The 15951-nt window shown below is 47.7% G+C and overlaps 1 protein-coding gene across 1 annotated transcript; it reads left to right on the forward strand.

The window, feature by feature from the left end:
* Positions 1-1448: 1448 nt before the first annotated feature.
* On the forward strand, positions 1449-15289 carry TTC24 (tetratricopeptide repeat domain 24). Its single transcript, XM_063146225.1, has 11 exons — positions 1449-2097; positions 3990-4205; positions 5150-5278; positions 5906-6027; positions 6805-6924; positions 8045-8148; positions 8444-8583; positions 9295-9439; positions 10647-10726; positions 12179-12230; positions 14822-15289. Exons 1-11 carry the CDS (start codon positions 1482-1484, stop codon positions 14919-14921), a joined length of 1824 nt encoding a protein of 607 aa, XP_063002295.1. The 5' UTR covers positions 1449-1481; the 3' UTR covers positions 14922-15289.
* The last annotated feature ends 662 nt before the right edge of the window (positions 15290-15951 follow it).

Genomic DNA, 15951 nt, shown 5'->3' on the forward strand with positions numbered 1-15951 from the left:
TGATACTGGCAGTTTTATTCTCAGTTCCTGGATTATAAATGTACTGGATTATTTATTTCTATATCAGGCCATTGGTGTACGCAGCATTTTACAGAGCTTAAGGGTACAGGACCCTTTCCCAGGAGGCTTACAATCCATAATTCAACACAGGGGAGACAACAAAGGAAAGGGAGGGAAATGCAGGTGGTCTAAACAGGGAAAGAATACCTGACTATTTCATTTACGAGCCCTGAGGCTTGGATTACGGTAGAGGTGGGCTTCAGTCAGTGGCTAATGGTCTTTCCTGCTGCTGGGAAGAGGGTGACCATTAGACAGCCTTTGCTTCTTGCCAGTGTTTTTTGCAGTTGCATGTATCTGCACAAATGTGTGTTGGTGCATCCATGTGGATGGGACTCACAAACACGAACCTGTGCCTTTAAAAAGCAACATGAAACCCATCCTAGGTAACCCAGCAGAGGGAAGAGGTGGGTCTTCAATTGTTAGAGCTGGTTGCCATGGAGAGCTTCAGCACATCTCAAGCCTATCCTACAGAAACTGAATCCTTGCAAGCCATCCCAGCAGGGAGTGAGACCAGCGCTGGTCTCTGCAGGGCAACTGGCATGTGAAGTATTTCGTAATGTTCCTGCAGCAGGGCTTCGTCAAACCCCACGTTTTGCAAGCTTGAATTAACGGTTGGAGTTTCCTTTTTAAAAAGGAGGCTCAGATACGCTTTGCTGTGCCCTACAAAGACATCCGGCACCAAAACATGTATCTTTAATCAGCCCTGGAAAGCCTGGAGTGGAATCAGCAGTGGAATCAGCAGGGCCAAATGCAGTGTTGGCATTTGACAATATCTGCAAAAAATATTTCTCATCCACGATCTTAGCAGGTCATTAGAAAAAATATTGTTGAAAGTCATCTCGGTGAGTTGTAGATCTCTATTATTATTGTAGGTATGCATTTAAATAAGTTACCAACTTTTTTTTTAGTGGATGGAGGCTCCTTTGTCTTTGACTGCAAAACAGGGAGAAATTCCGCAGGTGACGCTCACATGCACTCAGCTTCCTGTTGTTCTTCCCTTCATAATAAAACACTCTTTAGCCCTCGCTCCCTCCCCACCACCCTGTTTTTTCATTTTGATTCGCCTTGGATTTCTCCACAACTTGTTGCTGTTCTTGCTGTTTTCTTTCTGGTATCCATCGGCATTTGTCTTTTCTTTGGGCTGGCTTTTAAGTGCACAGTATGCTGTAGGATAGTGCTTTTAGAAATATGAAATGATAAGTCTTCCATGATGCTGTTCTCCGTTCCTCTTTCCTTAGGAGGCCAATGGGCTCCTGCCGCTTCAGCCACTGATGGCTTTGGAAGACTCCTCCGTGCTGGAAGCAGAGCTCAGCCAACATGGTGGCCCAGTGGGGTCTCACACGGGGTCTGGCAAGAAAAAGAAGACCAGGAAAGGGCAGGCAGAGCCTGCTGCGGAACCAGAGAAGGCCTGTGAGGAGCTCATGAGAAGAGAAGCCGAGATTGAAGGCCTCACCAAGTCCGGCCACCAGGCCCTGGTGCTTGGCAATGTGGAGGAGGCCTTGTCGTGCCTCAAGAAGGCTTTTGACCTCTCCGTGGAAACCCCGAGTCCGCAGGCCCAGAAGGTGTGCGCTTTCAATCTCGGTGCAGCCTATGTGGAGGCCGGCATACCGGAGAAAGGCCTGGAGTTCCTCCTGCAATCCCAGCCTGGGGAGGGGGAAGCCGCTGAGCACCACGGGGACCTTTTCTTCAACATCGGAGCTGCCCACGAGGCCCTGCGGGATTTCCCCAAGGCCTTGGAGTCTTTCCGCAAGGCCCAGGGCCATTACCATTCCATCCAGGCTGGTTGCGAGGCTGGCACCTATATGAAGATGGGCTACTGTTATCTAGGCATGGAAGACCCTTCGCGGGCCGCCCAGTGCTTCCTGGGAGCCGGCCGGGCCTACGCAGAAGTGGAGAGCCTGGAGGCTGCTGCAGTAGCCCTCAGCGAAGCGGGCAACCAGATGCTGCAGAGCCGACAGCACGGGGCCAGTGAAATCGTCAAGGTGTTGAACGAGTGTCGCTTGATGTGTGAGCAAATCCCAAACAGAGCCTTTCTCGGTACGTTTCAGGGGAGGCTGAAAGGAAGAGTTAAGGGTGGCCTCATGGGCTCCAGCTGTCCGTATGGACAAGCCCTGTTTTCTGGGTCCTGACCCTATTTTAAATCCCCGCCCTATTTTTACCTATTTAACATTTCGTTAACACAAGATTGTCATTCTCCAGGGTCCAGACCTCTCCTCCGTGGATGTGTCTTGTGTGTCTTGCACACTCATGTCAATGCATGCGCATAAGCACTAACCTCCTGTGCAGTGTGCAACCTGCCATTTCACACTGTAGCTGCCAGCATATACTTTGAGCTATTTGATAGCACGTTGTAATACTATTATTTTTCTTGAGTATCTTTAACCAAAAGAGCCATCTTCCTCTTGGCTTTTAAACTGGACAATAAGCCAATGCAGTGTACAGGGGATGGAGCAGAGCCCCCTGCCCCATCTTAGGTAGTAATCCTTGTTAAGGTAATACGGACAACAAGATAAGAGGGACAACGGCAACAAGAGGGAGGGCCTTTTCCGCGGTGGCCCCCCAATTGTGGAACAATCTCCCTGACGAGGCCTGCCTGGCGCCAACATTGCTATCTTTTCGGGCCTGGTCAAGACTTTTCTCTTCTCCCAGGCAGTTAGCAATATGTAATTAGCCTGGGTTTGTTTTTCTATGTTTTTGTGGTTTTAATTGTATGTTTTTGTTATTTACAATTTTTGTATATTGTTTTTAAGTGTTTTTATCCTATGTAAACTGCCCAGAGAGCCACAGCTATGGGGCGGTATACAAATGTAATTAATAATAATAATAATAATCGGCTTTGGCCTGCTGTATATTTGATTAAGGAAGGGCACAATCCTAAATTGAGTTATAATAGCTATAGGACATGGCAGGAACCCTGGTGAAATACCAGACAAAAGATGGAGTCACACCTTGTATATGCTGGGGCAAAGTTGAGGCAAAGTTGAGCAGGCAAGGAGCACACTTGCACCAAATCCTATACTGCAAGAATGGGGAACTGTTTTAGTGATTGGTTTTATTATATTTTGGCTGCGTTTAGACAACACAATAGTCAACTCGACAGTTAATAATCAACTTGACAGTTGTTGATTTAGGGCCCACACAACATAATATTCAACCATGATGTGGATTAGGATCAGTGTTGAGCTGACTCTTCACGCATCCCCCGGCCTCTCTCCCTCTCAGTCCTCCTGCTTAGTGTCTCATCAGCCATTGCTGCCAAAAATTTATCCTGCTGGCTGGACCACAGTGGCAGCCCTGCTTTGATCGCTCCTGCCTCCCGACTGTGTGGCTGATGAAATAACCAACTGTGGTGAAGAAATAGCCCTCCACATAGCACGATAACCAATGGTGGTTCAAATAGCCAACTCTGCACAGCGTTGGTTATTTGTGTTGGTTATTAAAAATCCTCCCTCCACACAACACAATAATCCATGGTGGGTTAAATAACCAACTGTTAACTATTTAAACCACCATTGGTTATTGTGTTGTCTGAACCCAGTCACAATCATGTTTTTACCTTGTAAACTGCTTTGTGATTTGTGTATTTTTAAAAAATGAAAAGCAGAGTAGAAATCTTCTGAAATAAAATAAATAGCCGTCTGGCTCATCCCCTGGGGCCTGGATGATGTCAGGGACAAGCCCCTCCCCTGAAGCCCCCCCCCCCCATGATATCATAGGGTTCTCTTTCTCTGTGCAGAGAGACACATTCCTCCCGGCTCACTCTGCATGAACGCGGGGTGGGTGGGGGGGCAGCCCCTCTGACGGATAGAAAATGGCAGAGGAAATCTCTTCTGCCCCCCTTTGCCACTGGGGATGCTGCTCTCATTTAAATTGGTTCAGGTATTTCTCAATGAATGCCGTTTTCTCTCTCCCCTGCTTCCCTTCCCCAGGAAAGCTCTACAATGATATTGGGCTCATCTTCTCCCAGCTCAAAATCTTCTCCTTGGCGGCTGAAAGCTTTGAGAGGGCTCTCCCACTCTGCCAAACAGATGCTGATGACCCACGCAGAGAAGCGGCTGTCCTTCAGAACCTTGGAGCCACACATAATACCCTTGGGGATTTCTGCGCGGCCATGGGCTTCCACCAGAGAGCCGCTTCCTTGCACAGTAGGTTGCCGTGAAGAACACCAAGCAGGCCTAGGGGTCCAACATGGAGCACCCACCCATCATGATATATTAAAAAGAGAGGAATCTAGAGTAAAACAGCCCAGATGTTGAAAAGAGACTTTTAATCTATTAAAGACTTCAAAAACTAACAGGCTTATTGTAGCAAAACTTGGGTTGCCAGATATGTGAAGTGTCATCCTTAGTTGGCAGATCTATCTATTGAAAGCAACTAAATAAGCTGGTGCTGGATCCTAGAGAATCACCAGATGCGGGGAATCGTGTTTCCTTACCTTCACTTTCCTCCCTGCTTCTGTCCTAGGATACTTCCTCTTTCTTCACACAGGTGAAGAAAGAGGAAGTAAACAAAGACCACATGGCCATTGTTATCACACTGCTTTTCCTGCACGCAGCTGGAAATTGTGGCACATTCCATTTAAAAACAACAACGTGGATTTAAAGGGGTTTATTTTGTAACGGGAAGAAGGCAAGAAGGAGCGGGAGACGCATGGGAGGCGGATGTCGTCATCCAAAGGACCTGTGAACATCCGTAATTGGGGAGTAACAAGCGCTCGTCTGATGACACTCACTGTCAAACCCTGAATTTTAATAAATGTTCTGTTTACTTGTGAGCAGACATGGAAAGGCTTGGTATTTGGGATACTGTCCGAAAGTGCTGCTGAGTGAATCAGTCCTGCTAACTTTTGGGTAGGCTTAAATTCAGTGATAACAACATTTTGGTCCCACCCACTCTGGATTTGGCCATGCTCCCCCACCCCCAAGATGGAATGTGGTCCCCTGAGACCCCCTCCCATCTCTGTGTGGGGCTACTACTAAAGACAGAGGGGTGGGCCCAGTAAAAAAAAGCAAGGGGGAGGGGTAACCAAAGGAGGAACAGTTCCTGGGACCCACAATTTGTGGGTTTTTTTGTGTTTTTTTTGGTACAGGTACCCTGGGGAACAGGAGAGCCCAAGGGCAGTGTTTTGGCAACTTGGCCTATGCATTTAGCCAACTGGGTGATCATGAAGCTGCTGGGGAAAATTACCTCCACGCACTCCAGGCCTTCAAGGACTCAGGTGAGGAAAGGCAAAGCGGAGGTCCACCCCCCACCCACAACTCCCTCCAAGTGCAAAGGTGCCTCCTAAAGGTCCCTAATCAGTGTGCAAAAACCAGAGGTGGGCCCAAACATCTGTGGTTGCAGGAGGTGCCCCTTCCCTGTTTCAGTTACTTGTTTGTAAAGTAAGACCCAATATCCAGTATCCCCCACCCTTCCCTTCCCTTCCCTTCCCTTCCCTTCCCTTCCCTTCCCTTGTGTGAGGCCTTAGCCAAGGGGCCAAAACTCTGGGCAGCACCCTTTTGGAGGCCCCTGAGGAATTGTTGCCAGGGAAGCTGACGTTTGGAAGCATAAGGTATTTGTAAAACTCAGGCTAGCAGCAGAGCACAGCACACATTTGGAGTAACACTTTATTGCCTTGCATTTTCCTGGCCATTGGTGGAATTGGGCGGCTGGGTGCTCCGTCAGTGCAGGGCTTGTGCCACCTTTTTGACCCAGAGCTTTCATCAGAGCACGTGGGTGGTTTCCTTGTCGCTGCCTCCATCAGTGGCTCATGTTGTTGCAGTGAGTCAAAGGGCTAATTCTTCTGGCCTTCAGATGCAACACCACCGTGTCTCCCCCCAAGCAGACTCCTCCTGTGTATCCACAGATGACCTTCAAGGCCAGTGGCAAGCTTGCGAAGGGCTGGGGGCATCACACTTCCACCTGGGAGACCCCGGAAAGGCCATTTTGTATTATAAAGAGGCACTAACTTTGATCTCTAAATGCCAGGTAAGGCTTGTCGAATAGGGCTCTGTGTTTAAGAGCATCATCACACAGGGGGAAATTGTGTTTCCTTATCGTCGCTTCTCCGCCCCCACTTTTGTCCTTCATTACTTCCTCTTTCTTCCCAGAGGGGAAAGAGGAAGTAAACAAGGACCATGTGGCCCATTGAGGGGGCGTTTTGATCGTGCTACTTTTCCTGCACTCAGCAGGAGATTGCAGCACATTCCGTTTTTTAAAAAAGAAGTTGGATTAAAGGGGGTCTATTTTGTGACAGAAAAACAAGCGGAAGGAGTGGGAGGCGTGTGATGTCGTCTAGAGAATGTACAAACATCTGTAAGTGGGCAGCAGCGAGCGTGATTAAAATGCTTGTCTGTTGATGCTCTAAATATCAGCCTTATTTTGACTGACCCATTACAGTTGCTTGAAAAGAATCCACAATCTAGAAATTTCGACTAATTGAATCTGTTGAAAATTTGAGTCATTGCTTATTATTGCTGCCATTTCCAAGACGAATAATAGTGAGAAGAAAATCCTAAAGGCGACCTTTCCTTGAAATAGCAAGTGGCTATTAAAGATTATGCTGACTCCTTCTTAAAAGACAGCTCCTTTCTTGTCTCCTTTCCCTCAGGACTAAAAACCAAAAAATGAGCTTCACGGTGCCAATTGGCTGTTTATACCTAGATTGTTAATCAACCTTTTTAAAAAACAAACCAACCTGAATCTGTTGACTTCCCTAATTTCAATGAGTAGATCATACCATAGATATATTTTCCTTACCTGTAGGACATCTCAGAAACAGCACCAGAGCGAATCGTGAACAAACTTACAGATGCCCTCCAGTACAAGCTGTCTATGAACAGCCGGATCTCCTGTGGCGATGGGATTATGCCATCTGCTCCCATGGTGAGTTCCTAATCTACTGTTTTATACACCAGTCTTTTTAAAAGGTGGCTGTGGCATCAAGTCATGATGACTCTGATCCGAGACAATAGGCCTGTCTGAATACCAGTTGTTGGGAGATCCAAGCCAGAGGCTGTTGCCATTCCATGAGAGCTACAGCATCCTTTGCAGACCTCCCCCGGCTGCCTGCATGCTTACAGGAAAGTCCTCTTTGGTGAGCGCCTGAAGACGTTGGTAGCTTGGGGGTTCTCCTAGAACCATCTCTGTCACTTAAGGGTCAGGTGGCCTCAGTGGCACGGAGTGCTTTCTACCATCTCCGGTTGGTGGCCCAGCTACGCCCCTATCTGGACAGGGATAACCTAGCTTCAGTTGTCCATACTCTGGTAACCTCCAAATTAGATTACTGCAATGCCCTCTACGTGGGGCAGCCTTTGAAGACGGTTAAGAAGCTGCAGCTTGTGCAAAATGCAGCGGCCAGATTGATAACCGGAACCAGAAGGTTTGAACATATAACACCGATTCTGGCCCACTTGCATTGGCTGCCTATACGTTTCCGAGCCCAATTCAAGGTGCTGGTTTTAACCTATAAAGCCCTACACGGCTAGGGACCACAATACCTGATGGAACGCCTCTCCCGACATGAACCTACCTGTACACTGTGTTCAACGTCTAAGGTCCTCCTCCGAGTGCCTACTCCGAGGGAAGCTCAGAGGATGGCAACAAGGGAGAGGGCCTTTTCAGTGGTGCCCCCCCCCATTATGGCATGATCTCCCCGATGAGGCTCGCCTGGTGCCAACATAGTTATCTTTTTGGTGCCAGGTCAAGACTTTTCTCTTTTCCCAGGCATTTAACAGCATTTAACAATGCTAAGTTTGTTTGTTTTTTTAACAGACCCCAGAACTGTTGTTTTTAAATGGATGCCGTTGTTTTTATACTGTTTATGTTTTTGATGGTTTTAAATTTTGTATACTATTTAATGTTGACTGTTTTTAACTTTTGTAAACTGCCCAGAGAGCTTTGGCTATGGGGCGGTATATAAATGTAATAAATCAAATCAAATCAAGACAGCTTCTATTACGTAAGGATCTTAGTTATGACTCTGTCTTTGTGTCTCTCTCCTCAGAAGCACTTCTCTACCTCCCAGGCCCCAAGCCAGGTTCACTTTGCGATGTCGCTGCATCACAAGAAAGAGAACCTCCCTCCGGCAGCAGGCCGCCTACATGAGTCGTAAGTGGAACACGCCGGCACCCCTCTGCTCCAGTGGCCTCTCTCGTTTTGTTTATCTGACTGGTTTGCTTTTCGCAGGCAAAGGCGGATATTAAATAAACAATCCTGGATCATGGCTGGTGTTTAGTAAATGTTGAGTTCACCACCAGCAAATAAAATAAATAATAATAATAACAAGAAACCATGGTTGCCACACCCTGGCAGTGCCACACCTTCTGGGACCAGGGTAAACCATTCTGCGTTGTCTGAATGTAGTGTCTCCAAGCCCCGGTTCCCTGTTTGTCACTGTTTGTAGGTCTGTCGCACAACACTGCCACCAAGCTGAGAAGCCTCCTGCCTCTGCCCCATTGAATCAGAGAGCACTTCAGTGGGGCGAAGTTGCAGTCCCTCAGACTAACCAGCTGCAACCACAGCAGGCAGGACCTGGGGCATCAGGTAAGCCATCTTCTCGGCTGTTTCCCCCCTAATGCTGCTTTCTTAGCCTGCAGGAAGAGCGATTTCCCCCCTAGCATGGAGATGGTGTCTCAGGTCAAACAACAGGCCCAGCCATAGTTCAGACTGAACTGAGGTGGAATTTACAAACTGTGGTTTCTGCTAACTGTGGTTTAGTGCGATGTCAGAATTGACAAACCAGAGATGTAGCTCTCTGTCTCAGAGGTCACTGCACTTTGAGATGGGAGTGCTCTTTGCCATGCTTGGCTTGCTACAAATTTGGAAGATCAAATTATGGCTGCGGTTTTAAACTATGGTTAGCACAGACCGTAGTGAAGTCAGATGTGTGCATAGAGCCAATATTGCTGAGGAAAGCTTCACCTGCCGAATTTATGCTTGTCATAGAAATGTCAAAAGCACAGGAGCCCTGCCAGAAATTACATTTTAACATTCAACCCCATTCCTGTGTGTTGTTAATTCAGACAATGCAATGACAGCCGGTCCAGGAGACTATAAAGGTGGAGCGTTATACTTTTGTGGGTGCATGCTGGAGAGCTGGGTTCAAATCCCTACTTGGACATGTAGCTCCTTGGGTGGCAAGGGCCCGCCCTTACCTTTCACAGGGCTGCAAGGACAAAATGGGGTCAGTAGACAGCACACGCACATGCGCTCACATGCACCTGCCTTGCTTCTTAAGTCTCTGTCTTCCTGTAGCTGCAGCTGCGCTGGCAACCCAGGAAAGCAGTGCTTTCACTCTTGGCATTCCGAATGGACACGCAGTGATGGTCAGCAACAGCACGGAAGACCCCGCACAGCCTGCAGCCCTTCCTGACTCTCACAACCAGGTGCAGGCTAGCAGGTGAGCTCAGAAGGCACAGCTTCTCCTGGAAGATTTGGCCACTACAGATGTCCATAATTTGCCTAAACAAAGGTCTTCAAAAGATTTGTCCTGCATTGTTTAAAACAGTTGTTCTCACACACCATCTGAACAGTGTTGGAGGTACCAGCAGGCCACTTAATTTTTGTTGTTATATGAAACAAAGCACATGTGAAACTCATATTTTAATAACTATTTTTTAATATTTTAATAACCACGCCCTTACCTTTAACTGGTAAATTGTTTGGGTGATGGCACTGGAGGAAATCAGTATTTATTTATTTATTGCATTTCTATACTGCCCAATAGCCGGAGCTCTCTGGGCAGTTCACAAAAATTAAGACCGTTCAAAGTATAAAACAACAGTATAAAACCATAATATAAAATACAATATAAAACCAGGATAAAACCAGCAACAGTGCAGAAATACAAATTTAAAACAGCAAAGTTAAAATTAATTTATAGACTGTTAAAATACTGGGAGAATAAAAAGGCCCAGTAGGCCACTCCACTACCATAGTATGAAAACCATGGGCTATAGGCCAGGGCGTTATTCGCCTGCTTGATCATCAGGCCCCGGCCAAAATTGCCTTCATCTTCATCACCAGAAAAAATAAATCAAGGCAGGGCCAAGTAGAAATATTATCAACTGTTCCGCAACTTTTCCAGAAACCCTCTGAATGGAGCTCACACAGACCATCAATGGTCTGTAGACCACCAGGTGAGAACCTCTGGTTTAAAACATTTAGGGTGCAGTCCTATCTATTGTACCTGTGATGATCAGAAGCCTCCAAACTCAGGGGTTTCTGATCATCCAATGCATTTTTTATAAACCAGGTTTTTTGTCCATCTAGTGACAGTGTTTCAGAGGGGGAAGGAGGGAGCCTGGAAGAGACTCGGGACAACTTGTATCTGGGCCTCCTCCCTTATTTTATTATTTATTTATTTATTATTACATTTGTATCCCGCCCTTTCCCCCATGTCCAAGGTTGCTTTTCTGAACTTGTATGGCAAAAAGGACCATTTAGGGGAGAAGACCAATTTCACACAAATCCATTCACTGCCTATCTTCTCAATGTCTTACATTGGCAAACAATGCCCCGCCCCCTTAAAAAAAACACTCACATGACGACTTTACGATATATCTGTGGAAACTGGGTCTCAATGTTACCCCTCTTTCCCCCCCCAGCAATCTCAACACTTTTCCATACCCGGATCCCTTCTACCACAGCTGCCTCCAGAACAGGAAGTTCCATCACTCACAAAGATGTACGTACAGAGGTGTGGCTGCAGGAGCACTCGTTAAGCGGGGGCAAAACTATAATGGATCTTTGTATTACGCACATAGGAGCTCTGGAAGTCAACATTTCGTTACTTCAGGCCAGCAAAACCTGTGAGCCACTGTCTATCCTCCATCCTCCTTGGTTGATCAGAGAGGGCCACGTGCCACAGCCACAGGCAGCAGAGCTAAAGGGCCAGGACACGAGCCAGAGGCACTGCCACCAAGGTGGCCTCAGCAGCAAAGAACAGCCATGACCAGGACAGTAGCTGCTAGGAAGTGTAGGGTGGCCCGGCTGTCTTGGTAGCTGAGTTACAGCTGCTGGATACCGTGGCCCTGAAGGTCTCACAGGGCTTGGGGAGGAATCTGGGAAAGTGTCATGATTCCAGGCCCTCTCGCTGAGATGCAAGACAAGAAAGGGGTCTGCCGTGTAATCCACAAACCTTTATTTAGCAAATAAACATCTTTCCATACCCGAAGGGAGTGAGAATGCCAGGAGCTTTCCTCTAAGCTTCATTAGACTGACTAACCTAGGCAGTTGCCCTTTCAACTAAAAGGGAACGTTTCCAGCGCAGTCCAAGAGCCATTTTAGCTTAGGGAGGGTGTTTCTCGAGAAACCTTTGGCAAGGGGCTGGCCTGGTAGATCACTTCTCACCTGCTCGCAACTCTTCCCGCTTGACCCTGCGGCAGACTCTGGGATCTGTCGACTTCAAAGTCCCCTCCCCCTCTGATAGAGGCCGAGTTCCCAGGGACAATGCAATGACAGGATGGGTTCTGAGTCCTTGGCGTTCTCTCTGATAAGCTCCTGGGAAGGTTCCCCCTTGACTCCTGGAGATTCTCCTCCCCCGCTTCCTGCCTTGGCTGGTAAAATTCTAGTCCTCCTCCTCCCCCCTCAGATTCTCAGTCTGATTGACCTCCTGAAACCCCTTCCCCAACACTAGGGAGAAGAGGCCTGATCCTGAAAGAAAGCATATGGCCCTCCAGGCCCGGGACATTTGTGGCCAAGGTGGGTTTAGCCCTGCAGAGCGTGCCTCTGACAGAGGCGGCTCAAGAGGAGGAAGAAAAATGTGTCCCAGGTGGCAGGGTCTCACCCTGATGGGGTTCTAAGCCAAGCTGGGTGGGAGATGCCAGTCACAAGTTCGAGTTTCAGCACATCCTAGTAATGGCCCATCTCTGAGGCAACAAGGCAGAGAGCCATGACTACAATTTGTTGGCCCCAAATCCACCTCTGGTTTTGCTAACTTCCTGGGACTGCACAAACCGGGAGGTTGTCAAACATCTTGCAGGTTGCATTGAATGGGCCCGAGGTGAAGAAATCCTGCCTGCCCTGAAGTGTGCCCTGGAATGGAATGCACACTTCTGCCTCTTCTCCTGGCCTGAGGGAATGGCTTCCCCCTGAACTCCTGCTCTTGCTTACTCCACGGTTCTTCTGTCACACCCAGCAGGCCACCACGAGTGCGAAACTGTCCGGCTGAGGATGAGGACTTTGGACAGGTAAGTTGAGGCAGATATGACAGGAGTGGTGGCTGTCCACGCAGAGGGGAGGCGGAAGCCCCAGGTGCAGCCAGAAGTATGAGTGGAACAGGGGCGGGAGGGGGGGCTTTCACCTGAGGAGAAGAACCTTTGCAGAAGAGCGTAAGTGCAGGTAGCCTAATATGTTTATGATCATAGAATCATAGAATAGCAGAGTTGGAAGGGGCCTACAAGGCCATCGAGTCCAACCCACTGATCAATGCAGGAATCCACCCTAAAGCATCCCTGACAGATGGTTGTCCAGCTGCCTCTTGAATGCCTCTAGTGTGGGAGAGCCCACAACCTCACCAGGCAACTGATTCCATTGTTGTACTGCTCTAACAGTCAGGAAGTTTTTCTTGAGCCAGCTGGAATCTGGCTTCCTTTAACTTGAGCCCGTTATTCTGTGTCCTGCACTCTGGGAGGATCGAGAAGAGATCCTGGCCCTCCTCTGTGTGACAACCTTTTAAGTATTTGAAGAGTGCTCACATGTGAAGTCTCTGAGGATTTGAAGATCTTAAGTATTTGAAGAGTGCTCTCATTTGAAGAGTACAGACAGGTGGCGCAGAAGTGCCGAAATGGCGTCAGGAAGGCTAAAGCTGAGAATGAGCTGAGGTTAGCGAGGGATGCTAAAAGCAATAAAAAGGCTTTCTTCAGATACGTGAGTAGTAAAAGACAGAGGAAAGAAATGGTGGTTCAACGGCTTAATGAGGATGGCAAATTGATAACAGATGACAAAGAAAAGACTGAAGTGCTCAATTCCTACTTTGCCTCAGTCTTCTCCCAAAAGCGGGTCTATGACCCCCCCCCCCCCCGGAGAAAATGAAGCAGAAGTTGAGGGGGCAGGATTGCAATTTGAGATTGATAAACAAATGGTCAAAGAACACCTAATTTCCTTGAATGAGTTTAAATCTCCAGGGCCCGATGAACTGCATCCTAGAGTAATGAAGGAGCTAGTGGAAGAACTCTCAGAACCTTTGTCTATTATCTTTGCAAAATCATGGGAGACGGGTGAGGTGCCGGATGACTGGAGGAGGGCTAACGTTATCCCTATCTTCAAAAAGGGCAAAAAGGAGGAACCTGGGAACTACAGACCAGTCAGTCTGACATCCATCCCTGGGAAAATTCTGGAGCAGATTATAAAGAAGTCAATCTGTAAACACCTTGAAATCAATGCAGTGATTACTAGAAGCCAACATGGATTTGTCAGGAACAAATCCTGTCAGACTAATTTGATCTAATTTTTTGATAGGATAACCTCCCTTGTGGACTGTGGGAATGCTGTGGACGTCATATATCTTGACTTCAGCAAAGCTTTTGACAAAGTACCACATGACGTTCTGATTAACAAACTAGCTAAAAGTGAGCTAGATGGAACAACTATTAGGTGGATCCACAGCTGGCTACAGAATCGGACTCAAAGAGTACTTATCAATGGAACCTTCTCAAACTGGGGAGAGGCAACGAGTGGGGTGCCGGAGGGCTCAGTCCTGGGCCCAGTGCTCTTCAACATTTTTATTAATGATTTGGACGAGGAGGTGCAGGGAACGCTGATCAAATTTGCAGATGACACAAAATTGGGTGGGATAGCTAATACCCTGGAAGACAGAAACAAACTTCAAAGTGATCTTGATAGGCTGGAGTGCTGGGCTGAAAACAACAGAATGAAATTTAATAGGGATAAATGCCAAGTTCTACATCTAGGAGATAGAAACCAAAGGCACAGTTACAAGATGGGGGATCCTTGACTCAGCAATACTACAAGCGAGAAAGATCTTGGAATTGTTGTAGATCGCAAGCTGAATATGAGCCAATAGTGCGATATGGCTGCAAGAAAGGCCAATGATCATTTAACAGCATAGCTAAATTGTGTGTGTGTTTTTAAACTGAATGTTATTGTAAACCACCTTGAGAATTGGATTCATGAGCTACATAAAATACTGTGAATAATTAATAATGAAATTATTAATAAAATTAAATGTAATTTTATAGAAATTTAAAAATAAGGGCCTAGAGTTTAACAGTTACCCCAGTGCCTTTGCTGTCATTGGCCACAACAAGTTCGCTTTGTTGTGAGCAAATGAGTCTAATATGGGCCTGCAGGCTTTTCCTTATATTCCTACAAATTTAAAGAACTAGAAATTTGTGGGTTTTTTAAAAAGGAAGCTGAACTTTTAGGGAGGGATCCTGGAACGTTCCCAGGGTCGCAGGGTCTGATCCACAGAATCTGCACACGGCCCATTGACATGAAAGGTGGTGCTGAGCAAAAGTTGGGTTTGGTGGCACCACTGCTGATGGCGTTCTGGTGGCCTCCTACTCCTGAAGGTGCAAGGCGAGTGAGCATCCGAGGCGAATCAGGAGGGAGAGAATAGTCTCAGGATGCAGAGAACAACTCTGTAGTTGGAAAGCCCGATGCATTTCGGCCTCTTCCTTTATCGCTAGGCCTTCCTCAAAGGCCACGCTGTGACTGGGAAGGGCCTTGCTATTTTCCGGCTCCCTCCATCAGTGGCGCTGTTGGGGAAAGGGCATTGCCGGCCTTCCCACCCTTCTCACCTCTTCTCTCTTCTCTGCAGGGCAGCAGCTTCTGCAGCTCACTTCCCCAGCCGAAGTTTGGAGCCCAGCCAACAGGGATGGAGGAGCAGGTTCAAATCCACCGTGTGTGTCCTGATGTGACAGCACCTTGGCGCTGGACCGACCAACTGAGAGGCGTTCAAGAGGTGTTGTGTCATTCCGGTCGGGAAAGGAACGCCACCCGCAAACTCCAGTACGCAGATGCTCTGATGGACACGAGGAGCCTGTTGGTCAGGCCAAAGTGGGTCGATCTTGTCCCCCAACCTGTCCTCAACAGGGGTTCACGTTCAATGCGCCTGTGATGATTCCAGACACCCCAACATTGTCAGTGCACTGATGGCACCAGTTTCAACACAGAGGTCTTGGACCTTTTCTGTCTTCCGTTGATGATCACTCTGCCCAAGACCGAATCATCATTGTCTGCTGAGGCATGGCACCTGCACAGCCGGCAGGAACATGACAAGAGTCCAACTAAAGGCCCATCAGGTCCTGCATTCTGCTCCATCCAGTTGTCTCCAGGAAGCCCAGAAGCTGGCCCTGAGAGCATCAGGCCTCCACTCAGTGTTGCCTCCAAGCAGCTGGTCCTCAAGAGGTAGCCTACCTATGAAGAGGAGAGTTTCATATAGTCACATGACTATAGTGATAGCTCATCCTCCATCTCTTCGTCTGTTCCTCATTTAAGTCCATTTGAGCTAGCGGCTATCACCACGTCGGGTGGCAATGATGTGTTTGCTGACGAAGGACTTCCTTTTGCCTGCACTGAATCTACTGCCACTCAGTTTCAGCTCTAGTATCTTGGAAGAGTGAGATTTCTCTCTGCCCATTTTCTCTACCCTGCAGACAGACCTCTTACATCCCTCCTCAGTCATCTTCCTAAACTAAAAAAACTCAAATGCTCTACAGCCTTTTCACATAGGCACCAGCCCTCTTCCATCTATCTATTGGGTAGTTGTCTACGTAATACAGAGCAGTCATTCTTAGAATCATAGGGTTGGAAGGGTCCTCTAAGGCCATCAAGTCCAACCCCCTGCTGAATGCAGGAATCTACCTTCAAGCATCCTTGAAAGACGGCTGTCCAGCTGCCTCTTAGATGCCTCTAGGGTGGGAGAGCCCACAACCTCCCTAGGGAACT

Source organism: Elgaria multicarinata, chromosome 21, assembly GCF_023053635.1.
Source record: "Elgaria multicarinata webbii isolate HBS135686 ecotype San Diego chromosome 21, rElgMul1.1.pri, whole genome shotgun sequence".
Lineage (NCBI taxonomy): Eukaryota > Metazoa > Chordata > Lepidosauria > Squamata > Anguidae > Elgaria > Elgaria multicarinata.